Raw genomic sequence first — 26,386 nt, forward strand, 5'->3', positions numbered from 1 at the left:
CGGGCTCCGTCCCCAGTGGGGGGCGTGCAGGAGGCAGCCAATCAACTATTCTCTCTCATTGATGTTTCTCTCTCTCCCTCTCCCTTCCTCTCTGAAACCATAAAAAATATTTTTAAAAAATCAGCGTTGGCCTCGTTTCCCCCTCTAGATTTATATAAATGGAACATTTTCACCACAGTTACAAGCATCAACACTGACTTTTGTTGCTGCTAGTTTGTGATCTTAATCACCTAGAGCCTGGTAGCCAACCATCTTCAGGGGAGCTGAGGTCAAAAGATGGCAGTCCGTCTTGGTTCTTGCACTAGTTCACCATGACCTTAACAAGTCACAGCTTCATTCTGGAGATCATCTTTCTGTAAAATCTGGGAGGGGTTGGCTGGGCAACACCAAGTTCTCTCAAGATCTGGGTTTTCTCAAAGCCAGGGGCTGGGCTCCTAACCCCTGACCTCGAGGCGGAACTTGAAACCTGGGCCTCAATTTCCCCAAGGCAGAAGACTCAATACAACTACATATGCACCCTTTCCTACCGCCCTCCCCCACACACACTTGGGGCCTTTGGAATTTGACTAGAAAAGAAGAAAATTCTTGAAACACTACTATTTATTTTCCATTTCATTTTCAGCCGCTGAGGGAGTTTCCATAGTAACACGTCCTTCCAGTCGATTCCACAGATAGGAGTTTCCAGAGTTCCAGGTTCAGGTCTCAAGACTCTCCTGGATGCAAATATTCTCAGGCTTTTATTGGTTACCGCCAGCCGAGCCCCCTCGTAACCATGGTAACAGCACTGCCCACAAACTGCCGGGCTACGATTGGTCCGAGCTCGAAAGACCTAACGTGAGCTCCTCAGGCCATTGGCCCGAGTCACAGGAAACTGGCGCCGCGGTTGGTGAGTCTAGAGGTCAGTCAGAGCCAGAGACTGGGTCGAATAGGGAGAAATGGCGACTGAGTCAGCCTGTGGGTGAGTGATTTCGGAAGGGGTGGAGATATAAAGCAACTGCTTACGGTCAGCCTGGACACAGCTCCCAAGGGGGTGGGAGGTTGACGTCTCTTCTGGCTCCGGCCGGACTCCGTATGGAAAAGTCTGACATGAACATCCTCCCATCGGGCAAGAGGTGAGAGGTCAGAGGCCGCGTCCTTTCTCTGTCCCTGGTTTATGGAGCTCAGGTACTTTGAAAAGCAGTCGGGGTCCCGAGCCAACGACTCAGCGTCCAGCTACTTACACAATAATGTTGGGCAAGTCATTTAACCTCTTTGAGCCTCAGTTTCTCATCTGTAAAATGGGGACAGTAACCTGCTTTTGGGTCAAATAGTGGAAACATTTGACTAGAACTTTGCTCTTCATATCGGTATTTACGTAGCGGCATATTTGTTAGCCCTGTTTTAAGGCTGAAGAGATGGAGGCTCAGAAGGTGTCACTGACTTGCCCAAGATCACACAGCAAATTTGGGGCAATTGCATTTCTCTTGAATACACCAGGACCAAATGAAAGAATGGATGCCAAAAGGTAATTTGTAAATATAAAGTGCTGTACAAGTATTTAAAATGCTATTTTTAAAAAAGACTGTGTGCAGCACTAGCCTTCACACCCATTTAGATCTTATGGAACCAAGTGGCTGGCTTATCAGTTAGGTTTCAGCTCCAATGTCATCCTCCCTTCCCCCAGAAAGGACTGCCCTGAGCACCTTAGCTAAAGTTTCCCTCCATCCCCAGGTTACTCTCTGTTACCCAGTATTGTGGTCTTTGTAACCTTCATTATCTGATATATCCTCGTTTACTTGTTTACATGTTTATTGTGTGATGTCCCCCAGAACAGTGCTAATACACAGTAAGTGTTCAATAAATATTGTCTGAATAATCGAAGAGCCTCTACTATCTCCTTAAACCTGTGTTCCTCTCCATAGGCCCCTCTTTGGAACAAGATCTGGGAAATACAGTCCAGCCTCAAGCGGCAACTTAGTTGGAGCTTGAGAGACTGGGAGCCTCCTGTACAGCAGCCTTGCAGGGAAGTATTTTGACCTTGGCATCTACACATCTCCCATCTCCCCCATGGCCCTGACAATGCTGAATGAGCTCTTCATTGAGGACCCAAGCCCACCTATGCTGCTGTACCAGATTAGCAAGACTGCCAAGTTAGATACCCTCAACTATCAGAGCTACTTTATGCAGGACATCTTTGCCCATTTCCCTGATATCTTATTTATCCACCGGACCTATAACCCAATGGGCAAGGTATTATATACCTTCCTGGTGGATGGCCCTCAGGTGCAGCTAGAGGGTCATTTTGCCCGGACAGTTTACTTTGCCATTCCTGCCAAGGAGGATGCTGAAGGCCTGACCCAGATGTTCCAGGTATTCAAGATGTTTAACCCAGCCTGGGAGAAAGTCTGTACTATCCTGGTAGATCCCTACTTCTTCCCTCTGCCCACCCTAGCTATGGAGTTCCCCACAGCTGAGGTCCTGCCCTCAGCCTTCCATATCTGTAAGTTCCTCCAGGGCAAGTTCTATCAGCTTTCCCTCGAACAGCCCGTGAAGCAGGTGCTCCTGACTGCCCTGCAAAGCACAATGTGCTCAGCCACTGCTGGCAACCTGAGGAAGTTATATGCACTCCTGAGCAACTGCATCCCCCCAGACCAGCTGACCAAGCTACACTTATACTGGCTGCTCAATGACCGCATCTGGCTGGCCCACCGTTGGAGAAGCCAAGCCGAGAGCAGCCACTACTTCCAGGGCCTGGAGGTCACCACCCGCATCCTCAGCCAGTTCTTTGGCACCACCCCATCTGTGGAACAAGGCATAACCTCCTTGCTCCGATTTGTGCAGCAGATCTCTGGAGACAAGGCAATCTTCAGCCTGGGCCTGAGTCCCCAGAGCAATTGTGCCCCCTCAGACGTCAGCCCCCAAAGCCCCAAAGAGGAACAGTTGGTAGAAGCCTGCATCCAGCACTCCCTCCACACCATCTGCACAGAGCCAGCAGCCCAGCTCTGCCTGGGTGAGCTTGCCGTGGTCCAGAAATCTGTGCAACTCATTGGCTCTGGCTCTGAAAAAGTGAACGTACAAATTCTGGAAGACACCCATAGAGTGCAGCCCCAGCCTCCTGCCAGCTGCAACTGCTACTTTAACCAGGCCTTCCACCTGCCCTGCCGCCACATCCTGGCCATGCTCAGTGCCCGGCACCAGGTGCTCCAGCCTAATATGCTGCCACCTCAGTGGACAGCAGACTGTGCTGCTAGTCTGGATGACATCCTGGGCAGCAAGTGGAGTGAGACCCTGGATAAGCACTTGGCTGTGGCTCTCCTCACTGAGCAGGTGGGTCAGCTCTTACAACACTGCAGCCAGGAGGAGTTTGAGCAGCGGTACAGCACCCTGCGGGAACTGGCCGACATCTGGATTGGCCCTTACGAGCAGGTCCAGCTGTGATTACCCTGTGCTGAGAGATGCTCATACACAGGTACACACATCCTCCCCTACACACACACTCACACTGTTGTACTTCCCTGGACTGTCCCTCCAGGACAAAACAGGCCTTCTATTGCCTCCTGCTACCTACAATATGTCTAGTTTTCTAAGATGGGAGTCAGCAAACCTTTTCTGCCAAGGGCCTGACAGTAAATATTTTAGGCTTTGCTGGCCATGTACAGTCTATTGTACTTGGTTTTGGTTTTGTTTGTTTTTTTTACAACCTTTTGAAAGGTAAAAACTATTCTTAGCTCAAGGGCCTTACAAAAACAGATGGTCCCTGCTCTGAGATAAGACGTACAGACAGAGATCAAGGTCTGGGTAAGTTTCCCCAGTCATGAGATAACTCTCCTGACTCCCAGAGGAAGAGGCCCCTCAGAGGAGCTGATGCAGCCAGGTTCCCAGTCTTTTTATAACCCCGGCCCCATCCTGAGGTCATTAAAGTTGAATGTTGCCTACTTTAGCACTCATCTAGTTTTTTATCTTGCGGAAGGCACTTTAGGAAATGTCATGTAAACAATAGAGATGTTGGAGTCCGATGCTGCCTGCAAATCCTGGTTCCTTACTTGCCTGATTCTTGAGACCTGGTCTGCCTGTTATTAGCTATGGGACTTCAGGCAGGTCACCTCTCTAAGCCCCAATTTGTTCATCGCTAAAAATGAAGATCCTCACAGCACTGGTAAGATTAAAGGAGTGGGCATATAATGAGCCTGATGCCCAGTGGGTGCTCAAATAAGTATTAATTTTCCTTCCTTGCCTGTGGTCTCATCACCTGCCTTCAGCAGGATGGGAAATGTGAGGCAAGAGGAAATTCACATTGCCTATGACTTTGTACAAGAAGTTTTGATCAAGTCCCAAAACTATACAGAAGAAACCTCCACTCTCCAAGCAGGGTCCCCTACCTCAGGTAATTTTCATTATAATTACTCTGACAAGACCTGTTTCCTGGCTTAGTGGCATCTAGAGAAACTTCCTGGGGTCTGGGCCCTGATGAAGGACTGGTATTCATCTGAGTGGCTCAATCACCCACCCTATCCCCATCCCTGCCATAGGCACCCCCAACCCTATCTGCCCAAAAATCATACGGAGAAGCCACCCTATGTGTCTGATGCTATTTCATCAGCTACAAGCAGGAGCCAGGAGGCTGGCCCCTCCTGGGTCTCACTAGGGGCATGTGCCCAGAGGCTGTGCTGGCATGCACCTGCCCCCACTGTACCCCCTCCACAGCCCCCTCTGGCTCTGGATGGGCCATCATGAAAGCTTGAGCCGCCCGGATTAGGTCCTCTTCCCGCAGGCCTGGGACCGGCACGGTGGGGATGCCAGCAATCATCATGGCCAGGGTAAGGATGCAGATGTCAGGCTGGGAGCCGGCCTCCTTTCCCCCTGCCTCAGAGGGCTTTGGCACAACTCCTGGTGATAGCCCACACAGTAGTAGGGGCCCAGGCCTGCTGGAGCCACCCAGGTGGGGAGCTCTGCTTCTGGAGCAGCCATCCTCCCAGCCCAAGCTCTCAGGCTGCTTCACATGGGGGAACTTGTGGCAGTATCGGCCGTACTCCTTCTGCCGTAGTGTCTCCCAGCTAGGCCCCCCAGGGCAGCCCCTGGCTTCCGGCACTGCCAGAGTTGGGCCCCAGGCATGGACAGCAGGTACCACCTGCTCAGTTTTCTGGTTCAGTTGGCCTCGTCCACCAGAGGCCACCACCACTGGCTCTACAGGACTATAGGGGCCAAGAGATGAGCCTCTAGAAGCAGTCTCACCTGCAGAGACAGGAATGAGATGGACTATTATTCTTGGTCTCTTTGAGAGGGAGGCCCTGAGGGGCAGGGCATAGGAGCAGAGCACTGGGAACAGAAGCAGTTAAGGGCAGCCGAAAAGGGTTGTCTAATGGTTGGGAACTAGGTTATACTAATATCCACATTCCCGTCCCCAATTCTAAGTGATGGAGAATGAGTGAGTGAGCAGGTGGGTAGCTATTGGCAAGCACTTTGGGAATGGATTTTCTTTGAAAAGAATTGACTTGGGGGCCAGCCCCAAAATGCTTAGCAGAAACCTCCACCTCCCCAGAGCCAGGAAGCCAGTTCTCAGGGGAAGTTATACCCATTCCAGTTCCCAGAGCCCCTCTCACCTTGGCTGGAAGGCAGAAGACCTAGATGAGTTTGTGGAGACATGAAATAAGACATGGCTACCCCAAAGCGCCTATTTGTGAGGAAATAGTCGTCTGCCCCCTCTCCTGCCCTCCCCACCCTTCTAGAATGTCACCTCATAGTCCCTCCCTTCTGTACTTGGAATCTACCTCACAACATTGACCTGTTCATTCTAGAACCTCTATAAGACAATGGGATGGGGTTAAAGAAGCACTAACCCAGGGTCTGGGCATTCTAGGTTCTTGCCTTTACCTTGGGCGAGTCTCCTAGACAGTTTTGTTCCTTGATATCCTCATCTGTAAAGTGGGGGTAATGACTGTTCACTACCTCACCAGAAGTTGTGAGAACTAAATGAGACCATTTGTATGGAAGCAAATGATCAGGGATACAAATAGTACTTTGTGGCTGTAGTGTGAGAGAAGGAATTCTTTGCATCAATTCATTTTCTGTCTGACCTCTGGGCTTCAGTTTCCCATCAACAAAATGAAATAGTTGGTCTAAGGCACTGGTTCTCACACCAGGTTGCACATTAGTTTCCCTTAGGAGCTTTTAGAAATCCTGATGCCCAGCCTCATCCCAGACCAATTAAAGCAGAATTCAAGGGCTCAGACCTAGTTATCCGTCTTTTTCAAAGTTCCTTAAGTGGTTATAGTATGTGCCAAAGTTGAGACCTCTGTTCTTCTCAACTCTGACTGTACATTGGAATCTCGAGGGGAGCTTTTACAGAAACAATGTCTAGGCCCAAACCTCCAACAAATCTAAGAATCTCTGGAGATGGAGTCTATACACTGATGAGTAGCCAGACTAGGAACCACTGGTCTAGATGATATCTAAAATGCTCTCTCTTGCCCTGGCCAATATGGCTCAGTTGGTTGGAGCATCATCTTGTACACTAAAAGATGGCGGGTTTGGTTCCCGATCAGGACACATATCTGGGTTGTGGGTTCAATCCTTGGTCAGGGTGCATGCGGGAGGCAACCAATTGAAGTGTCTCTATCTAAAAAGAATTTTTTTTAAATAAAATAAAATGCTTTCTCTTCCCCTGTTCAGGTAGCTCAGTTGGTTAGAGAATCATCCCTTATACACCAAATCACCCCCATACACCAAGTCATCCCCATACACCAAGTCATCCTGATACACCAAGGTTGTGGGTTCAGTCCCTAGTTGGGGCACATATAGGAATCAACCAGTGAGTAAACGAATAGGTGGAACAACAAATTGATGTTTTTCTCTCTCCTCCTTCCCCTGTGAAAAATCAATGAATGAATTTTAAAAATAAAAAAAAATAAAATGCTGTCTCTTGCTCTGACCTGCTAACCAACCCACAGTCATTCTAAAAGAAGTGCTCCTCACAGGCTGCAGGGGCAAGGAGACCCTCTAATGATCAGCATTGGCTGTGTTTATTTCTGGTTCGGGCTGACAGCAGTATGGCCATCTTCAGACCAGCCACAGCTCTGGGGCCAGCATGCGACCCTGGACCCTGCTCCAGGGTAGCTGCAGGCCTTCACTCATACTTGCAGAAATCCTTAAGTCCTTTGGGCAGGTGGAGCCCATCAATGGCCAGACGGTGCACCACGCTCCTCTGGATCACTAGGCGGCACAGGGTCTGCAGGGATGGCACTGTGGAAAGAAGATGGTCAAAGGCAACCTGAACAGGAGGGTAGGGCTAAGGCCTAGTCCCAAAAGATCTAGGTCTTGGTCCCCGCTTCGTCATTAAGTTGAGCAATTCCCTTCTACTCTCTAGATCCCCCGTGACTCATGGGCTGTACCTGTGTTTGAGATAAGCACCTCTTTCACAATACTTTCACAATGCTGCAGCCCTATTTCTAGTGTAACACTCAGTACCCTCCCTTCCCTGCCACGTAGCAGCTTCTGGGGGCAGGGGTAGTATCTGATTTAGCTGTGCAACTCCAGCCTCCAGAACAGAGTGGGCTCTGGTTCACTGAATACATAAAATGTGATCAGAGGTCCAAATAAAGGGTTTATTGGGCCAAAACCGGTTTGGCTCAGTGGATAGAGCGTCGGCCTGCGGACCCAAGGGTCCCAGGTTCCATTCCGGTCAAGGGCATGTACCTTGGTTGCGGGCACATCCCCAGTAGGGGGCGTGCAAGAGGCAGCTGATCGATGTTTCTCTCTCATGGATGTTTCTAACTCTCTATCCCTCCTCTCCCTTCCACTCTGTAAAAAAAAATCAATAAAATATATTTAAAAAAAAATAATAATAAAGGGTTTATTGGGGCTATAATGAACCAAACCTCAGGATTAAGAAGCTTTCAATCTGGAGTCTGTGATGTCCTTAAACTGGTATGCCCAAATCTAGGAACATTTGTTTAATAAAAGAGCACACAACTCTCAAAGATTCTGGTATGCCCAGAATCTAAAATCAGTTCAGATTAATACAGTCAATACTGTCAAAGCCAGAGGGAACTTGGAAGGCATCCTAATCATTCACAGCCAAGATGGTAACTTAGGTCCAGAGCTAGGGAATGACTTATCCAAGATCACAAGCAGGGGCATAATATGGGGTCAGATTCCCCACCTTCTAAATTAATGCTGCACAGACCAAGGCCTTGAGCTGGCTCGGAGGCCTAGCAAGTTCAGGTCCGCACACTGGGCCAGGAGGGGTCGCTATCTAGGAGGTGGGATACCTACAGCCATACTCAAGCTGGACCAGGCGCACGCTCTTAGTGGAGGCAAACACGTCCACCACTGCGTAGAGGGGCTGAGCAGCTGGCAGCCCCCGGGCGCTGGGGCCCATGTCCTCGCCGTTGATGACGATGTGCATGTCGGCTGTGCCGTCCGGGCGTGGGCAGAAGAGAACGCCCAGGCGGCTACGGCGCGCGGTCGGAGGCAGCACGTTCAGCTCATAGAGCTGGTCCAAGAGGTGGCTGTAGAGTCCGGGCCGACTGCGGCCCACCAAGCGGTCGCGGGGAATGCGAAACTGCTCAATGCACAGATACGGTTCCACCAGGAGGGCTGGGGGTCGGCAGGGGACCGCTGCCTCTGCAGCCGGGCGGCCCTCCCGGGGCACGCGGTTGTGATGGCGCGTGATGGCGAAGACCCAGGTGTGGCCGAGGCTGACCAAGTCAGGCAGCGAAAACTCAGGCACGGGCGCCAGACTGGCGGGGTCTAGAGCAGTCAGGCCGAGGCGCAGGTGACCGCACCAGCCCAGCTCTTTCTCCTCGATCTCGACCAGAAATATCTGGCCCGGGGCCAGCGGCTCGCGACTGAAGCACACGCCGTGAGCGAAGCTCTCCACGCGTGTAGCCCGCGTCCCGGAGGGGTCCACGCGGATGTTGGCACCGTGTACCCGGTGGAAGCGGGTGGGAGAGGGCTCGGGGCGCGCGGGTCCCCAGGGCGCACCCAATTCCATGGGGTCGGAGACAGCAGCCATCTCCCCGCCATGAGGCAGGCCTGTGGGCGCCGGGGACTATTTTGGGCAGCTGGCTCAGAAGGTGACCGCGGGGGCATGTAAGGTATTTCCCACCTACTCCCGTCCCGGAGGCTCGGTCCGGGGGGTCCTAGTGCCGCTTTCTTAAGCCATCCCGCCTTAAACTGCCCCATGGAAGGCTGGGGGATCCTGGCCGTCCACACCCAAGTCATCTGACCACGGGCACCTGAGATGTGACCTGCGAGGCCCCCGACCCTGACTGGGCGTGGACTGTCCCCGCCCCCTCCTTTCCCGGGTCAGCGTTCCCAGCAGAGCCGCGCGAGGCTGTCACGTGACGCCGGAGCACACGTGACTCAGGGTACACATGACTTCCCGCCGCCCGACAGCTCCTGGAGAACAAGGACGCGGGGGAGCAGAGGTGAGGGGACGCCAAAGGCTGGGAGGGATCCCGGATCCCCCGGCGGCACGCGGAGCGAGCGGGGGAGGCTGGGCTGGGAGCTGGGGCCGGGGAGCGCCGCCAGCTCCTCCCTAGGGACGGCTGCACGCAGCCAGGGAGCCAGTAAACAGCCGGCGCCCGCTTCCTCCGCAGATGGTCCGAGCCGCGCTGTCGCCGCTCTTCTTCCCGCTGCTGCTGCTGCTGTTGCTCTGGTCGCCCCGAGGCGAGGCAGCCCCCGATCAAGACGAGATCCAGTGTCTGCCCGGGCTGGCCAAGCAGCCATCTTTCCGCCAGTACTCGGGCTACCTCAAAGGCTCGGGCTCCAAGCATCTCCACTACTGGTCCGCGGCTCTCCCTCCCAGGGCGAGGGGAGGAAGGGGCACAGTGATGCCCACCTGGGGAGAGGACGGTGGGGTAGGGGGTTCTGAAGATTCCTGAGGGAGCCTGGAAGCAGGGAGGGCTGGAAGAGGCCCCTCCACCGGCACCCACCCAGGCCTGACTCCTCCCTCCCAGGTTTGTGGAGTCCCAGAAGGATCCCAAGAGCAGCCCTGTGGTGCTTTGGCTCAATGGAGGGCCGGGCTGCAGCTCCCTAGATGGCTTCCTCACCGAGCACGGCCCCTTCCTGGTGAGTGGAAAGCAGCTCTCTCCTCCATGACCCAGGAAAAGGAGAGGGAGGGGACATTCCCAAAGGAAAAGGCCGGAGAAAAGGACTTTTGTCTTTTTCCCAAAAATGTGCCCTTACTTTCTTTATCTGTACCATCGGCTTGACATGGTGGCCCTTTGCCTCCACCCAGTTGGCTCTTGGGACTTAATCAGCCATATCTTTCCTCCTCAGATCCAACCAGATGGTGTCACCCTGGAGTACAACCCCTATTCTTGGAACCTGGTATGGGCGGTGCTGTGGGTCCTGCGGGATGTCTGGGCACTTGACTGGGTGTGGGGCTCTCTGCAGCTGTTTCCTCCTTCCCTCTAGATTGCCAACGTGCTGTACCTCGAGTCCCCAGCTGGGGTGGGCTTCTCCTACTCCAAGGACAAGTTTTATGCGACCAATGACACTGAGGTGAGTCCTGCACCTGCCCGTGTGCCCAGCCTCCCTGGTTTTCTAAAGGTGGCATGATACAGGGAAAGACCATGGCTTTGGGGTCCATTTTTGGCTGTTAAATGCTACCCAGTGTGATCTTGTCACTATGAAGCCACTTCCTCTTACACAAACAGGGTGGGTTGGTGTCATTATCTGGAGATTCTTTCCAGCTCAGATACCAAAGTCTCCGGATCCCCTCCATCCTGCCATCCCCAGGTCGCACAGAGTAATTTTGAGGCCCTTCAAGATTTCTTCCGCCTCTTCCCGGAGTACAAGGACAATGAGCTTTTCCTGACGGGAGAGAGCTATGCCGGCATCTACATCCCCACCCTGGCTGTGTTGGTCATGCAGGACCCCAGCATGAACCTTCAGGTGCAGGACTGCTGCAGGGGGGAAGGGGGGAAAGTGGTCAGAGCTTCCTGATCAGGGAGGTCAAACAGGTCACCTCCCCCATCCAACCCAGACTCCTTCATAACACTCTTACCACGAGCTGGCCTCTCTGCTCGCGTGCCTCCTGTGACAGGAAACTGGCCCGTCAGGCTGCCAGCTCTGTTCTCTATGTTGTATGGCCTCCCCCACCCACACACCCCCACAAACCACCCTGGGTTTCAGTTTCCATATTGCTGAAGGTCTGGGTGTAGGTCAAGGGAGGCTCCTTCTCCCCAGCCTCCTGCTGAGCTAGATGCTCTGACTGTTTCACAGGGGCTGGCCGTGGGCAATGGACTCTCCTCCTATGAACAGAATGACAACTCTCTCGTCTATTTTGCCTACTACCATGGCCTCCTGGGGAACAGGTATGGGAGGGGGGCAGCTGGGCAATCTTCAGGGTGGGACAGGGTCACAAGATCTCAGGTCTGTCCTCCAGGCACATAATATCCTGAGCCCTACCCTGGTTTATGAGCAGAAGATGGGGGATGGGTTGTTAGAAGGGTGCTAAAAGGCCTAAGACTAGAGATTAGAATTTAAAGGGACCAAGGAGGGCTGGTAGGATGGCCTAGGGGCAGCTAGGTTGGGGACCTACATACACACCCTGTGATATATTTCCTCCTCCCCTGGGGTCTGGTCACCATGGGAGGTTGGAAGGAGAAAGTGGGTCTCTAAGCACTTTCACTCTGTGATCTCCTATCCAGGCTCTGGTCTTCCCTGCAGACCCACTGCTGCTCTCAAAACAAGTGTAACTTCTACGACAACAAAGACCCAGAATGTGTGAACAGTGTAAGGTCCTGCCCCCACTGCATGTCATCCTGGTACCCCCAGTCCTGGGAACAGGACCACATCTCCTCCTGGGGGACTCCCTGCCCCCACCCCTATTGTTGTCCTATCCTGCATCCTTCAGCAATTGGGGTTCTCTGGGACACATGAATATGGATGCCAAGCCATCACCCCATCCTGTGATTTTCTGGGTAAATCCCGTCACCCCTGGGAAAGAAAGGTGTTCTCTGATCGACCACCTGCCCTGTGCCAGGGCACATCATATAATCTTCAGTTTCTCCTTAAAGGGGGATATATTATTCACATTTTCCAGATAAGGAAACTGAGGCCAAGCGTTGAAGTCACAGTGCTAGGAAGTAGAAGCACTAGGATTTGAACCCAGGTCTGGCTGATTTCTTCCACTGAGCCTCATTTTCTCTATGTGTGGAAAAAAGTAGGAGGAGGGTAATAACAGGGTGAGGCAGGAAAGCACTAAATCTTGGCACAAGTTGATGATATCACGGGGAAGCCAGGTTTTGGTAAAGCATGGTGGCGCGGGGTGCCGTTGCAGCTCCAGGAAGTGTCTCGCATCGTGGCCAACTCTGGTCTCAACATCTACAACCTCTATGCCCCATGTGCTGGAGGGGTGCCAGGCCATGTGAGGTAAGAGCTGCTGGGTGCCCATTGGGCCAACCACAGCCCCGTCTTGAGGCTCAACCACCTATCCCCCCACTTCTCTTGCAGGTATGAGAAGGATACTGTCGTGGTCCAGGATTTTGGCAACATCTTCACTCGCCTGCCAATCAAGCGAACGTGGCATCAGGTGTGCAAGAGTCTGGGCTTCCTCTTGGGGTCGGGAGAGGCAGGGCAGGGAAATGAAGACCCTGACTCTGTCTGTGCCCCTCAGGCACTGCTGCGTTCTGGGAATAGGGTACACCTGGACCCCCCCTGCACCAACACCACAGCCACCTCCACCTACCTCAACAACCCTTTAGTGCGGAAGGCCCTCCACATCCCCGAGCAACTGCCTGGCTGGGACATGTGCAAGTGAGGTTCTGTGGCTGCTAATGGCTGGGGGTTGGCAGCCTGTTGGGGCTTGTGGGCATCAGAAAAATCCCCAGGAATCTTTTGGCACTCAGGGCAACAGTGAGTTGTTTTACGGGGTGTTTAAACCCTATGTTGATTTTCAGCCAGTTCGTTCTTAAATGGCCACGTGGTTGTTAAAATAGTAGACACACTCCCAACTCCCCTCCCTCACCTCCACTCCAGTGCCATCCCAGCAGCTCAGCTCTCTGTTGACCCGAGTAAAAAGGTTATGAGCGGCAAGCAGGGACCACTTGGGTCCCTTTTGGGTTCGTCAGTGCCCACGCCCTACTGTTACATGCTGTGGTTCTCACACCTACGAGCCTCTATGCTCTAAATGCCAGTTGCATCCAGTCATTGAAACAACCAAAGTGTCCCTGTGCATTTCTAAATGAGAGTGCATTGAGGACCTCTGAATTCCAGCCCCCATTTAGAGAAGTAGCATGCCTGAGGAGGGGACTGAGTCCCAGTGGTCTGCCTCCTAGGCTAGAGCCTGGGGATAGGAGAGGTCTAATCTGTTGACTCTCTTTCTTCCTCTGCTTGGTCTTCCCGGGGCCTGCCCTGTGCTCCTGCAGCTTCCTTGTGAATATACAGTACCGCCGTCTCTACCAAAGCATGAATTCCCAGTACCTTAAGCTGCTTGCCCCACAGGTGAGTAGGGGCAGCACAGCTGGGTGCACCAGCAGCCTCAGGGCCCTGGAGCAGTATGGCAAGGTAGAGGAAACGGGAAGCTAAAACTCCAAGAAGTGAAGTCACTTGCCCGAGGTCCTATAGTTGGGTCAGGATTGGAATCTGGCGTTGGCCCCACCCCATGCTGCTGTGGTGCAGGAGGTTGAAGGGTCTGCATTAGCCAAGAAGCCTTTAGGGTGAGAAGAGCTACTCAGATTGTGTTACTGATAGGCAAATGGAGGTCCAGGAGGTGAGAGGTCTTGTCCAAGGTCACCCAGGAGACACTAGCAGAGCCAGGTTAGGACCAGGTCTGTATGCGCAGTGGTTAGAGCGTGGGCTGAGGGTCAGATTGCCTGGGTGCAAATTTCTTTACTAGCCATGTGACCCTAGACAGGTTTCTCACATATCTTGAGACTCGGTTTTCCCCGCTGTAAAATGGGATTAATAATGGCATCCACCTTCATAGGTAAAGCATTTCATAGAGCACTGGACATGTAGGAAAGCAGTCAGAAAGCACAAGCATTTCCTGGTCCATCCTGTTTAGCTGGGCCCCTTAAATTCCCTTAGGAGTAGGGCTTGAACCTAATAAGGGCCGAGACCTGGGCTTGTTCCAGACCTCCCACTTTCCCCCTGCTCTGCTCCAGAAATACCGGATCCTGCTCTACAACGGAGATGTGGACATGGCCTGCAATTTCTTGGGGGATGAGTGGTTTGTGGATTCCCTCAACCAGAAGGTAAGGCAGGGATGTTGGCCCCGGGGTGAGGCTGGTGCAGGGGTAGGGTGAGCACGCCTGGCAGACGGGGCAAACCTGGAGGAGTTCCCGGCCCCTGAGGTCTTGAGGTTCATTGTCTGAGCAGGGATGGTGGGTGGCTGCCGGCTGCTAAGTCTTTCCTGGTGGGGCAGATGGAGGTACAGCGCCGGCCATGGTTAGTGAACTACGGGGACAGTGGGGAGCAGATTGCGGGCTTCGTGAAGGAGTTCTCCCACATCGCCTTTCTCACCATCAAGGTAGGGCCTGGGCCTGGCGAGGGAGGGCTAGCTGGGGGAAGAGGGATGGGGCAGGACCCACCCGTCCTTTCCTTCCCATTTCCTTTTATGCTGGGTTCCATCTGGCCCCCCAAGAGCAAGTTTTCAGCAGTGAGGGAGAGTAGGGGAATGAAGATTGGAAGGTTTGGGGCAGGGTGGGTGGAGGAGGAACGTCATTGGCTAGGGGGGATCCGATGGGATGAAGGAAGCCCCCAGGGGCAAGGGAGGGAATCTTACAAAGCTTTGCTTCTCAGGGCGCTGGACACATGGTCCCCACCGACAAGCCCCAGGCTGCCCTCACCATGTTCTCCCGCTTCCTGAATAAGCAGCCATACTGATGACCACGGGGGCAGCTCCTCCAGCCTCTCCTGCTAGAAGGGAGGGCCTCCTTAATGCAAAATGCCCCTGCAGGGCAGTGAGGGACTTAGCACTTTATTCCTGACGGGTAGGGCCTGGTCCCCTCCCTGCTCAAAAAATGCCCTTAATGCACTGATGCCGCCCCAGGAACACAATAGAGCTCGGGACAGCCCACTGGGAGGTTGGACGGACTGTAATTGATGGACTGAGTGTGATTATGGAATTAAATTTGGTACCACTTACGACCTCTTCTTCTCTGTGGCACTGGGGGTAAAAGAGGGTACTGTAAGCTGTGAGGGGGTGAAGGAGGGGATAAGAGGCATTGGTCCTGAATGCAACTGCCAGGGGCAGGGTTGAGGGTTCAGACAGCTGCTGTGGAGGGTGGTGGGGCACTGGGTACCCCGGAGTCCATGGTGTTCGCAGGCCGGTTCTTCTCAATCACCTCTCGCAGCCCTTTGGCAAAGTGAAGGTCAGCCCCAATGGTGAGGAAGCCCTGTGTAGCGGGGCAGGGAAGGAAGTCTATTCATTCCAGTACTGAGGCCAGAGTTTAGAGATAAAGGGAGAGTCTTGGCCTTGAGGGGCTTCTCAATCTAGTGGGACAGATGGAACAGCAAAGCAGTTATACCTTGCTGTGAAGAGTGCTGAAATAGAGGCTGCAGGAATACAGCCCATGGGGCTCAAGGAGGGCTTCTAGAGGAGGTGACCCCTTAGCTAAGACCTGAAAGATTAGTAGGCATTGGAGCTGGAATCATTCCAAGGTGAGGGCCCAGCCTGTACAAAGGGCTGGAGGGGTCTGATGTAAGAATAAAATGGGAGCAAATGATGAGGGAGGAGCTGATATCAGGTTGGGCTGCACCCAACCTGCTGAGGAAGAGGAAGGCTCTGCCCTCCTTCCCCATTGTGCCCCCACTCACCGCGTGGTTCGTCACCACCTCTTGCACAAAGTCCATCCCCTCGGGTAGTGGGATCTGCACCCCACGTCGGGTCCGCTCTGTGGGTGGGGACAGCTGGCTCAGTCTGGGCCCACCCAGGTCCCTCTCCTCCCCTCCAACCTCATACCCCCTACCCTACCATTGAGCAGGGGCATCACCCCAAACTGCAGCATAGTCTTCAGAGGGGCCTGTAGCGGGATCAGCTGGGAAGGAGGTGGGGCAGAGTCAGGGTGGGACGAGCGGGTAGGCTTGCCTCTGCCGCTCGCCCTGACCCCAGCCTCGGCCCACCCACCATTCCCAACTCACTGCCAGTGACTCCAATGCAGACTGGTTTGAGTAGATTCGGAACCTGTGGGAGAGAAAGAAATGCCTGGTGGGCGAAACTCCCCTCCACTAGGCCACCCAGGCCTCGCCACCAGAAGCCTGAGTTTCAATCTCAGGTGCCCCACCTCTACACCGTTCCAGGGGGTTCTACCACTCCAGGTGTGTACTTTTTTAACATATATTTTTATTGATTTCAAAGAGAGGAAGAGAGGAGAGAGAGCTAGAAACATCAGTGATGGCAGAGAATCATCCATCAGCTGCCTTCTGCATGCCCCCTACTGGGGATCGAGCCTGCAACCTGGACATGTGCCCTGAACAGGAATGAACCATGACCTGGTTCATAGGTCAATGCTCATAGGACATCCAGATGTTTCTTGGTGAGCCACTTCCCCTTTTAGGTCTCTTTTTTCCCACATTGGCTGCTGCTTATTTGTCGAGCACTTCCTGCATGCCAGACTTCTGCTGATAGCTTGTGTTGCTTATTATTATTATTATTATTATTATTGTTAATCCTCGCCAGAGGATGTTTTTCCATTGATTTTTTTTTTTTTTTTTTTTTTTTTTTTTTTTTTTTTTTAGAGGGAGGCAGGGGCGGGGAGAGAGAGAGAGAGAGAGAAACCGATTGGTTGCTTCCTGCATGTGCCCCAGTAGGGCCCGGTGATCGGGGGCCAGGAATCAAACCCGAGACCCTTCCATGCATGGTCTGACACTAACCACTGAGCAACACTGCAAGGGCATGTGCTGCTTATCTTTAACAAAAAGTACAGTGCTGCCCTAGCCGGTTTGGCTCAGTGGATAGAGCGTCAGCCTGCGGACTGAAGGGTCCCGGGTTCGATACCGGTCAAGGGTACATGCCCAGGTTGCCAGCTCGGTCTCCAGTAGGGGCCGTGCAGGAGGCAGCTGATCAATGATTCTCTCTCATTGTTGATATTTCTATCTCCCTCTCCCTTCCTTTCTCAAATCAATAGAAATAAAGTAATAATAATAAATTTAAAAAGTACAGTGCTTACTCCCTCTCAGGCACTAAATGTGTTTAAGAAGTTAAAGTCTTGGCCAGGTAGTTCAGTTAGAGCATCATCCCAATATGCCAAGAATGCCGGGTTCGATTCCCAGTCAGGGCACATACCAGAAGTAACAAATGAATGCATCAATAAGTGGAATAATAAATCAATGTTTCTCTCCCCTCTCTCTAAAATCAATAAATTTTTTTAAAAAATTACAAAGCTGCCAAAACCGGTTTGGCTCAGTGGATAGAGTGTCGGCCTGCAGACTGAAAGGTCCCAGGTTCGATTCCGGTCAAGCAGGGTGCATGTAACTTGGTTGCGGGCACATCCCCAGTGGGAGGTGTGCAGGAGGCAGCTGATCGATGTTTCTCTCTCATCGATGTTTCTGACTATCTATCCCTCTTCCTTCCTCTCTGTAAAAAAATCAATAAAATATATTTTAAAAAAAATAATAAAATAAAAAAAATAAAATAAAAAATTACAAAGCTAAGTTGTGCTGGGTTCCTGCCAAAACCCGTGTTCTTAAGCGCTGCTGTGTGACTGAGCACGTCACTTAACCTTGCTGGGCTAGTTTGGTCAGCTCTCAAACGAGCACTCTACGTGTTAAAGACCACAGCTCCTCAGTGGCTTATTGGTAAGACAGAATTTTAGCTCCCCAGTTCTATAGGCAGATGTGATTATCCTAAAGACACTGAGGCTCGGAGGTTAAGGGCTTGCCCAAGATTTTCAGACGTCTCATACTTGCGCAGGTCCAGATGTACACGCAGCGCCTTCCCCCGGAGGGCCATCTTGGCACTGAGACGGGCATCCTGGGGGAACATGGGGAGGGGCAGTGTGTTACTGACCAAGCAGGTACCCAGCCCACTTCTCTCCAGCCCTCCGCAGCCCTCACTCTGGTGCCCGCACCATGATCATGCTGGACAGCTGGACCTCAGGCTGGTTGGGTGGGACCAGGGTGATGGTGACACTGGCCGTGACAGAGATGGTGGTGCCGGAGGGCTTGATGGTACAGTGCGGTGGTGCCACAACACGCAGCTCCAGCTTCAACGGGGAGTCAATCACTGCAGGGGTCTGCGATGGAGCAGGGAGGGAGGGTCAACCCCGGATCTCTTCCCAGGTGAGCCCCGGAGGAGGGGGGCTCGAGGTCTGCCCTCTGAGAGCCCAGAGGACAAATACGAAAAAGGTGTAGCTTCCCAACCCTGCAGAATTGTGTCCAGCCTCTGTGCCTTTGCTCACACAAATGCCTTATTCTAAGAATGTCCCTTCTGTCTCTGCTTTCAGTTCTCAGTATTCATGATCCATTGCCCATCCACACTCCTCAGAGTCAGTCTCTGCATTCCATGTCCCAGTCCCCTGCCCTATCTCCTCTCTCTGAACTGCTGTGCTGTTGCTTCTAGGGGGCAGTGTGGAGAACTACTAGGTTTCCACACTGATCAAGTGCTTACTCTGAACCAGACATTTCATTTAAACTTCACCATAACCACGTGAGACAGGTATTCTTTTTGGAGGTGGGGAAATTAGGCCACAGAGAGGGTAAGTAACCTGTTCGAGGTTATGTAGTTACTCGTTGCAGAACTGGGATGCAAACCCAGGCAGTCTGGCAATAGAGTCCATGCTCTGAACAGCGCTTGGCCATAAGTTTGATGATGGTGGTGATAGCAATAACAACAGCAGCTAGTGTTCAGTGAGCACTTCCTCTGTTCCAGGTACAGTTACACTTGCTTTATGCATATCAATTCATTTAATCCTCATGACAACCCTACGAGGTTGTACAGTGTAGTGAATGCCAATATGGCCAGGAATCACAGATTCATACTCCAGGTTCAAATATCAGCTCCATCATTTACAAAACTGAACCAAGGACACTGAAATATTCCTTGTTAAATTTTAAACTCTCTGCCCTGGCTAGTTTGGCTCCGCGGTTAGAGCCAAACCTGCAGACAGAAGGGTCGTGGGTTCAATCCCCAGCCAAGGGCACGTACCTCGGGTACCTTGGTTGCAGGTTGTCCCTGACCCGTTGGGGCATGTGCAGGAGGCAACCAATGAATGTGTCTGTCTCACGTTAGAGTCCATGTTTCTCTCCCCCTACTTTCCCTCTAAAAAATCAATGAAAAAAAAATATCCTCTGGTGAGAATATCCACCTTAAGCAAAGGAAAATAAGCAAAAAGAATACCATCAGTCATTAAAGCCCCTACACTTCCTTGCAGAGCTTGTGTTCTCAGCTCGTCCTCATCATGGCTTCATGAAGGACAGACGGAGCAGGAACTAGTGAGCCCCCTGCACAGACTTAGCCACAGGCTCAGCTAGGTGAGGAGACTTGGCCAGAGGCCAGGACTTCTGTCTACTCCATGGCTGCCACTTGGGGCCTCCACCTGCACACCTCACTGGTCCCCTGCGGGTGGTGTGCCCACCCACCCTGGCCACCTCCTTCCGTCCCACCAACACTCACCAGCAGGACAATGCTCCCAAAGTAGGAGGCCCTCAGCAGCATGTCCAGGTCGTGGGGCACCTGGTCAGGGGAATTGGGGATGAAGCAGGGTCATCAGGAGCTCCATCACAAGCGCCTCTTGCTCATCCCACACACAGGCCCTGGCATACCTTGTCCCCCACCAGCGACAGCTGCAGGGCCCCCGCCTGGAAGTAGCTCTCCAAAGCTGAGTCAAAGAAAAATTCAGAGAAGGCCACGTACACCATCCGCTCCTCGTCCTGCAGCTGGGGCTCCACTGCCTGGTTAGGCAGGCTCCAGTTCCCCTGGGCCAGGGGAAAGAAGGCCCCCTGGAGGAGGGGGATCAGGGTCAGGACCAAGGCAAACTGGTCCCGCACACGATTTCTCCAGGCCCAGTGCTAGGCACTATGAGGAGTGGTGGGAAGTTGGACCCAGTTGTCCTTGGGGGACCCATAAGTACATTTCTTAAAAGGCAATGGGCCTGGCCAGAGTGGCTCAGTGGTTGTGCATTGACCCATGAACCAGGAGGTCATGGTTCGATTCCCAGTCAGGGCACGTGCCCGGGTTGCAGGCTTAATCCTGGTAGAGGGCATGCAGGACGCAGCCAATCAATGTTTCTCATCGATGTTTCTATCACTTTATCCCTTTATCTCTAAAAATCAATCTAAACAGCCCGGTTGGCGGTACTCAGTGGTTAAGCGTCGACCTATGAACCAAGAGGGCAGGGTTCGATACCCGGTCAGGGCACATGCCCAGGGTTGTGGGCTCCATCCCCATAGAAAGGTAAAGCCACTTGCTTAGGGTCATACAGCTAGTAAGTGGCAGAGCTAGTATCTGAACTTCAGGCATTCCAGCTCTGGAGTCTGTGCTCTGAAACTGCTCCCCCCACTAGGAGCAAAGGTGCTGTGACATCAGTGTCCACGTTTCTAAAGGGGTACTTGACTCACAGGATTATGAGAGGGTGAAATGAGATTATGTGCACAGAGTTCTATGCTCAACTCCTTCCGGGGACATGGGGAAAATTAGTGCTTGAGCAAAGGCCTTGAGGTAGGAATCGAGGGATATATTTGAGAAAGAGGAACAGGGTGAAGTTAGAAAGGGGGGGGAGGGCAGACAAGGGTAACAAAGCTCCAGTGCTACACCCAGGAGATGGAGCTGATTCTGAAGGCAGTGGGAGCTGCAGCATTCCCGGCAATGGTGTGGCATCATCAGAGCTGTGCTTTAGGAAGATGAAACTAGCAACTTGGGGGAGAAGAAGGGAATCTGGTGACAGACGCACCAGCCGGGCAGCTCACCCGGAAGTCCATGTCCATACTGCTGGTGGAGACCACAGGATCCTTCAGGAGGGAGTAGTCAATGCCAACGAGATTGTCCACAGAACTTCGCACTGTGGGGAAGAGCTCAAGTTACTCTAAGCTGTGTGAGGCGCGGTGCTTAAGCTGTCTGGGCCTCAGTTTCTTATCCATAAAATACTTCCCTCACAGGGTTGTTACGAGGATCAAATTAGTTTTATGTGGAAAGCACTTAGTGCCTGATGTGTGTAAGTGCTCAATAATGGCAGCTATTACTATTTTTACTACTACTACTTGCTACTACTACTACAGGGGTTTCATCAAATCCCTAAACAAGATGGCAAGGGATTCCTTTCCCCCATGGTTTCCCCTGCTTCCTGCTTTGCTGCCCATCCCACAGCTGACAGGTCACAGCTTCGGAAAAGAGAATTCACATTAATTAAGCATCTATTAAGTGCCAGGTGATGAACACAAGTAAGGTCCCAGTGATCAGCAAGCATATACTGAGGACCTTGACAGCCAGCCCCTCAGTTAGTCCTCACAGCAACCCCAGGGGGGAGGCCTCACCAGCAAAATGAGGAAACCAAGGCCCGAGAAACGTGAATACTTAACCTTGGGTCATGCAGTAAGTCAGCAGAGGCCACATACCTCTACAGCTGGGGCTCCATGTTCTTAGGGGTTTACTCTGAAGTCCTGCATGCCAGCTGTGGACCCAGCCTCCTCCTCACCCCCATTCCAGCCCCAGGGCCTGGCCCAGAGCCATCCACTCCCCACTCCCGCAGCACCAACTCACCAGGCACGGTGTCCAGAAGGGAGTTGAGCAGCACCATCCCTGCATGGTAGATCACTGGGCAGATCTGAGAGGTGGGCACCAGAGTCAGGGTCTTTGAAAGAAAGGTCACCCCCACTGTCCCCCAGACCTGCCACTGCCCACACCTGCTGGTTGAGGAGGAAATGCATCCCTGAGGTGATGAATGTGGAGAGGAATTCATACACCATCCTGTGAGGAGAGAATAGAGTGGTGAGTCCAGTCTTGCCCCTATCCCAATCTAGGTCCAGGAGAAGTCACTGATCAGGGAGATGGAGGCAGGGAGTTGGACACATCAACTTTGACCTGAATTACCAGCGCTTTAATAGAGGTTTTCCATGACTCATGCCCAAATCCCCTCATTTTTATTCTCATGACCTCTCCTACACCAGCCCCCCACCAGCAAAATGAATCTAGCCACAGTTCCTCAAACCTGTTCTGAGCATCTCCACCTCCATGTGGTTACCCATGCCCTCCCTTCGACCCTCAATGCCCCCATTCCATATTTCCCAGTCTGGGCTCAGATGCTTCTTCTTTTAGACAGTCTCCCCAGACTGCCCTCTGAACCCCAAGAGCACTTTCTTAGTCCCTCTCAAGGCCCCAGTGACAAATGTTTTTTCCCCTCCAACTAGCCTCTGAGCTCTTTTCTGAATCCTTGGGGACTGGCATACACCTTGATGAACAAGTAAAAAATGGACAGTGTACTTATACCAGATGACAAATCTTCCATCCCCTCTCCCTGACCCTCTTCCAGAACCAGCATAAAGTCCCCTTCTCAGCCCCAAACCTGAGCCTATGTTATTATTTTTGTTATAACTAGTAAGAGCCAACAAATATTGAGAACCCAGTTCATGTCCAATTGTGCACACTTAACCTCACGGTTAAGTGGCTAGCCACTTATTATTATACTAGAGGCCCAGTGCATGAAATTTGTGCATGGGTAGGGTCCCTAGTGGCTGCTGGCTGCTAGCCGGGGCCTCCCTTCATTCCATGCTGCCCTCTGGTGGTCAGTGCATGTCAATAGCGAGCAATCAAACTCCCGAGGGGACACTTTGCATGTTAGGCTTTTATATATATAGACTAGAGACTCGGTGCACGAAATTCATGTGATTGATCGCCCCACGGAGGGTGGCCCTGCCCACCGCCGCCAGCCAGGTAGCCTGGGCCTCCTTCTTCGGGGTGGTCATGGAGCCCCCTGGCCAGTGGCCTAGGCTTCCCTCTGCAGGGCAATCATGGGGTGATGGTGGGGCCCCCCAACCAATCACATCACACCCGCCTTGGCAGTGGCAGTCAGTACTGGATCGCCACAGCGCCCATGACCCAGGAGGGACCGAGAGGTCAGCAGTTCAGCCCGCTCGCCAGTCCCCGCCCACCCAAGCCTGCTGCATGCACACAGCCTGGTGTTTGGTCGTCCGTTCGGTCATTTTGGACGTTATGGACCCTGGCTCTTTATACACTGAGTGGCCAGATTATTATGATCTCTGATCTCTGAATGCATAATAAATAATAATCTGGCCACTCAGTGTGTGTGTATGTGTGTGTATATATATATATATATATGAGGCCCGGTGCATGAATTTGTGCATGGGTGGGGTCTGGCTAGCCTGGCCAGGGGGAGGGGACATGGGGGGTTGGGCAGCCTGCCTGCTGGTCGAACTCCTGGTCGAGGGGACAATTTGCATATTAGCCTTTTATTATATAGGATATACACTGAGTGGCCAGATTATTATGCGTTCAGAGATCATAATAATCTGGCCACTCAGTGTATATTAGGATGCTGTTCTAAGTAGTTTTACATATATTAACACAAACATACCTCACAACATCTTATAAAATAGTTTCAATTATCATCCTCATGTTACCAATGAGGAAACGGAGGCACAAAGCTTTAGGGACTTGCCAAGGTCACACAGCCAGGGCATGATGGCGCTGAGATTTGGACCCAGTTGGTCTGACTCCCAAGCCTATGCACTTTGCATTGCACTAGGTGGATGGGCTGTGGGGCCCAAAATGGGTGCAGTGGGGTTGGGAATGGGGCTTACCTGAAAGTTCCTCCGAAGGCTGCATGCAACTTGGAGACAGAGGCCTGGCAGGAGACGTTGGCCACTTTGATTCGGCCAGTGGAGTCTCGGGAGAGCTGCAGAGCAGTGCGGATGGATATACCCTGGGCAGAGGCATTGATATAGCCCCCATCATAGCTGTTGGGAGGGGGGACATGGTTAACGTTCACCCAATCTTGGAGTCAACCAAGCCTTCAACTGCCTGCTCCCACCCCCATACATCATGATACCTCTTAATAAGGCTTCACTTTTGCACAGTTTACCAGACATTCTGCCAAACCTTATCAATCCCTACGAAGTGGGTATGACTGTCCCTATTGTACAGATAAAGAAATTGAGACTCAGAAAGGCTAAGGGATTGCCCAGAGCCCCACATCCCCAGCCCTCCTGATCCACGTGCTACTCCCCTCAGGGTGCCAGGTCCTCACATGAACCAGTAGAGAAGCTGTCTCCGAAAGCGCAGCCCCAAGGAGGAGTTGCTGGTTTGTAGCACCAGCTCCTGCTCTGGCTGGAAATGGAGCTCAGAGGATGTCAGCTGCAGCTCTGTGACCATCACCCTGCAGGAGGGCTCAGGGTCACATTCAAGGCCAAGAGGGGATCCCGCCCAACCACGGGAAATTCAGTCCCTCCGCTTCCAGTCCAGGCCTGGGGAAACTGGGATGGGTGGAATGGATTATCCCATTGCTCCTCAAGTGCCCACCCTGGACTTGGGTGGCTCAACTTGGGCTAGGATAGCTCAAAGATGGGCTTTTCCTGACTCAGATGTTAAAAGTAAGCTTCATCTCTTCTCTTAGAAGCCTTGTTGCTTGCACTCCCTTCCCTCCCACACCCTGGATTTTTGTCTCCATCATCTAAGATCCGAGCCACCTGTCGCCATCGTCCTAAACTACAGGCCTTCCTCTGCTCTCGGGACCTCTCCCATTAGCTCCACCCGGGTGCCCTAGACCCCACTCTCGTCCATTGGCGAGTTTCTAGACTCCGCTTCTCTGGTGCTCTTTGCCCACCCCTCAGTTCCACCTAGCTGTTCTTAGTCCCGCTTACATTTCCTAGGCCACGCCCATCTGCTTGATCCCACCAATGCTGGCAGGCTTAACCTTCATCGACTTGGCCCATCCTATTAAGCACCGCCTCATCTATTTAGCCACGCCCCCACGTGGAAGCCCCGCCCCGTGGCACCTACTTACTCAGAGATGTTGTAGTAGAAGTGGCCCTCTCTGCCTCCCAGGTCCGGAATGGTGATAGTCTCCAGCTCTTGCTCCAGAAAGCGCAGTCCCTCCTGCTTCACTGAGGCAGAAGCAAGACCTTAGCTCCTGCCAGCCCCCTTGGGGTGACCCCACCCTCAACCGTCCCCACCCGCCCCCACGCCTTACACAACTCCAGCGCCTTGGAGGTGATGCGGATCTTGCAGCCCGGAATCTCGGCGTGAGCTCCCGCCAGCAGGGCTAGGAAGAGGGCTGCGAAGCGGGCCATGACGAGCGGGCCTGGGGGTAAGGTGGGGTCACGGGAGTCACCAGGTCACTAAACTCTCCTCGGATGTCCAACCAGGAGGCGGGGCTGGTCCGGATCGTTACCCTCGAGATAGCTCTTCGGGAAACTTGGACCAGTAATGTTGCCTCCATTTGACAGATGCAGAAAGTGAGGCTCAGAGAGGCGTAGCGACTGGCGCTCTGGCTTCCAGAGGATGTGGGGCACGGGGGAGGGGGAAGGGACATCTTTGGCTCCCTCGTGCAACCGCTCCGTGACGAATTTGGACCTTCCGGGGAACAGTCCCGCGTCTCCCCAACAACCTCTCCTTTTCTTTAGCGGAGGGCGGGCACGGCTAGAACGTTACCATGGGAACGGCTGCACGCGCATTCTTGGGGGGTAGCTTGCAGTCTCCAAGGCCCGGAGCCTGGGGGGCCGGGGGCGCGGGGCGGAAGGGTCTGCCAGCTCCCCTGGGTCCTAAATCCCTTCCATCCGCAATTTGCCTGGTGACCCCCATCTCAGTGCCCTCTTTCAGGGGGTCTCCTCCCCACCCTGGGTTCAGTAGACCGCGCTGCTCGGCGAAGGTCTGGGGGTGGATGGGGACGCACCCCAACTCACTGCTGTGGAGCTGGGAAGTGAGGGTCGGCGCGGTCACGTGGGGCGGCGGGCAGCGCTGGAGGTCTGGGCGGCGGGGTCTGGCTGGCCGCGCGGTTCCAGCCGCCTTTATAAAGCCCGGCCTCTCTGACCCCCCTCCTCTTCCCGCTCTCTCCTCCTCCCCCGTGGGTTGGGAGGGGATGGGGCGGGACGCTGGCAGCCCGGAGAGTGGAGAGAGCTGTACAGAGCCCCGTGACAAGCCCGGCCTCTGTCAAGACAAGTGGGGGACCCAAGCTGGGTGGAGGGAGGGAAGTGCAGGAGTCGGCCCGCTGGCACCGGCACCAACAATCCCTCCTTCGCTGGCATCTTGGTTCAGGTTCCAATTGGCCATCTCTTCCTGCGTGATCCTGGGCAAGTCACTTCGCGGGTCAGTCAGTTCCCTCGTGTAGCAAAATGTGTGATAAAAGGCACTGCCTCTTAGGCCTTTATTACAGCCCAGGGCAAGCCAGAAAGTCAATGCCAAAGGCACATTTTTTCCTTCCCTTCCACCCACAATGGGCTCCTTGCCAGGCTTCACTATGAGACCCCCAACTGTCTCTCCTAAAGGCCCTGGAACCTCTCCCACAGG

At 53.2% G+C, this 26,386-nt stretch overlaps 5 protein-coding genes across 8 annotated transcripts; 2 read left to right on the forward strand and 3 right to left on the reverse strand.

Annotated features, from left to right (window-relative positions):
- The first annotated feature begins 904 nt into the window (after positions 1–904).
- Positions 905–6,869, forward strand: ZSWIM1 (zinc finger SWIM-type containing 1). 2 transcript variants are annotated; one of them, XM_080686608.1, is made up of 2 exons: positions 905–1,112; positions 1,902–6,869. In XM_080686608.1, the coding sequence occupies exon 2, from the start codon at positions 2,047–2,049 to the stop codon at positions 3,415–3,417; it is 1,371 nt and encodes a 456-aa protein (XP_080542734.1). In that variant the 5' UTR covers positions 905–1,112; positions 1,902–2,046; the 3' UTR covers positions 3,418–6,869. The 2 variants fall into 2 exon arrangements, with proteins under 2 accessions (XP_080542734.1, XP_080542735.1); XM_080686609.1 differs by having other exon boundaries at positions 912–958; positions 1,902–3,918.
- On the reverse strand, positions 4,580–5,649 carry SPATA25 (spermatogenesis associated 25; the record flags this gene model as incomplete). The annotated part of the gene is made up of 2 exons (XM_080686611.1): positions 5,580–5,649; positions 4,580–5,211 (listed from the first exon to the last, which is right to left on the reverse strand). Exons 1-2 carry the CDS (start codon positions 5,632–5,634, stop codon positions 4,580–4,582), a joined length of 687 nt encoding a protein of 228 aa, XP_080542737.1. The 5' UTR covers positions 5,635–5,649.
- On the reverse strand, positions 6,205–9,287 carry NEURL2 (neuralized E3 ubiquitin protein ligase 2). Its single transcript, XM_080686610.1, has 2 exons — positions 8,251–9,287; positions 6,205–7,218 (listed from the first exon to the last, which is right to left on the reverse strand). The coding sequence occupies exons 1-2, from the start codon at positions 8,990–8,992 to the stop codon at positions 7,103–7,105; spliced, it is 858 nt and encodes a 285-aa protein (XP_080542736.1). The 5' UTR covers positions 8,993–9,287; the 3' UTR covers positions 6,205–7,102.
- Positions 9,288–9,305: 18 nt separating this feature from the next.
- On the forward strand, positions 9,306–15,075 carry CTSA (cathepsin A). The gene is made up of 15 exons (XM_080686604.1): positions 9,306–9,407; positions 9,579–9,766; positions 9,939–10,050; positions 10,261–10,311; positions 10,399–10,485; positions 10,723–10,878; positions 11,209–11,300; positions 11,637–11,721; positions 12,269–12,360; positions 12,442–12,520; positions 12,605–12,744; positions 13,356–13,431; positions 14,094–14,183; positions 14,354–14,458; positions 14,731–15,075. Exons 1-15 carry the CDS (start codon positions 9,354–9,356, stop codon positions 14,812–14,814), a joined length of 1,491 nt encoding a protein of 496 aa, XP_080542730.1. The 5' UTR covers positions 9,306–9,353; the 3' UTR covers positions 14,815–15,075.
- A 10-nt stretch (positions 15,076–15,085) lies between these two features.
- On the reverse strand, positions 15,086–25,921 carry PLTP (phospholipid transfer protein). 3 transcript variants are annotated; one of them, XM_080686606.1, is made up of 16 exons: positions 25,783–25,921; positions 25,071–25,313; positions 24,885–24,984; positions 24,129–24,257; positions 23,683–23,838; positions 21,769–21,832; positions 21,626–21,689; positions 20,836–20,927; positions 19,693–19,869; positions 19,544–19,603; positions 18,000–18,164; positions 17,835–17,902; positions 16,072–16,114; positions 15,905–15,968; positions 15,748–15,824; positions 15,086–15,326 (listed from the first exon to the last, which is right to left on the reverse strand). In XM_080686606.1, exons 2-16 carry the CDS (start codon positions 25,168–25,170, stop codon positions 15,195–15,197), a joined length of 1,491 nt encoding a protein of 496 aa, XP_080542732.1. In that variant the 5' UTR covers positions 25,171–25,313; positions 25,783–25,921; the 3' UTR covers positions 15,086–15,194. The 3 variants fall into 3 exon arrangements, with proteins under 3 accessions (XP_080542732.1, XP_080542731.1, XP_080542733.1); XM_080686605.1 differs by having other exon boundaries at positions 25,071–25,181; positions 25,773–25,907; XM_080686607.1 differs by having other exon boundaries at positions 25,071–25,181; positions 25,783–25,891.
- Between the last annotated feature and the right edge of the window lie 465 nt (positions 25,922–26,386).

This window comes from Plecotus auritus (genome assembly GCF_963455305.1).
Source record: "Plecotus auritus genome assembly, chromosome: 8".
Classification (NCBI taxonomy): Eukaryota; Metazoa; Chordata; class Mammalia; order Chiroptera; family Vespertilionidae; genus Plecotus; species Plecotus auritus.

What these genes read in the sequence shown, in the direction of transcription:
- ZSWIM1 (XM_080686608.1), top strand. Translation starts at nt 2,047, where the DNA reads ATGGCCCTGACAATGCTGAATGAGCTCTTCATTGAGGACCCAAGCCCA.
- NEURL2 (XM_080686610.1), bottom strand. Translation starts at nt 8,992, where the DNA reads ATGGCTGCTGTCTCCGACCCCATGGAATTGGGTGCGCCCTGGGGACCC. An exon ending in GGTCCAGCTTGAGTATGGCT is followed by an intron (nt 7,219 to 8,250) that starts GTAGGTATCCCA and finishes TTCTTTCCACAG; the next exon opens with TGCCATCCCTGCAGACCCTG.
- CTSA (XM_080686604.1), top strand. Translation starts at nt 9,354, where the DNA reads ATGACTTCCCGCCGCCCGACAGCTCCTGGAGAACAAGGACGCGGGGGA. An exon ending in ATGCGACCAATGACACTGAG is followed by an intron (nt 10,486 to 10,722) that starts GTGAGTCCTGCA and finishes TGCCATCCCCAG; the next exon opens with GTCGCACAGAGTAATTTTGA. An exon ending in TCAAGCGAACGTGGCATCAG is followed by an intron (nt 12,521 to 12,604) that starts GTGTGCAAGAGT and finishes TGTGCCCCTCAG; the next exon opens with GCACTGCTGCGTTCTGGGAA.
- PLTP (XM_080686606.1), bottom strand. Translation starts at nt 25,170, where the DNA reads ATGGCCCGCTTCGCAGCCCTCTTCCTAGCCCTGCTGGCGGGAGCTCAC. An exon ending in GTATGGACATGGACTTCCGG is followed by an intron (nt 19,870 to 20,835) that starts GTGAGCTGCCCG and finishes CCCCTCCTCCAG; the next exon opens with GGGGCCTTCTTTCCCCTGGC. An exon ending in TGTCGCTGGTGGGGGACAAG is followed by an intron (nt 19,604 to 19,692) that starts GTATGCCAGGGC and finishes TCCCCTGACCAG; the next exon opens with GTGCCCCACGACCTGGACAT.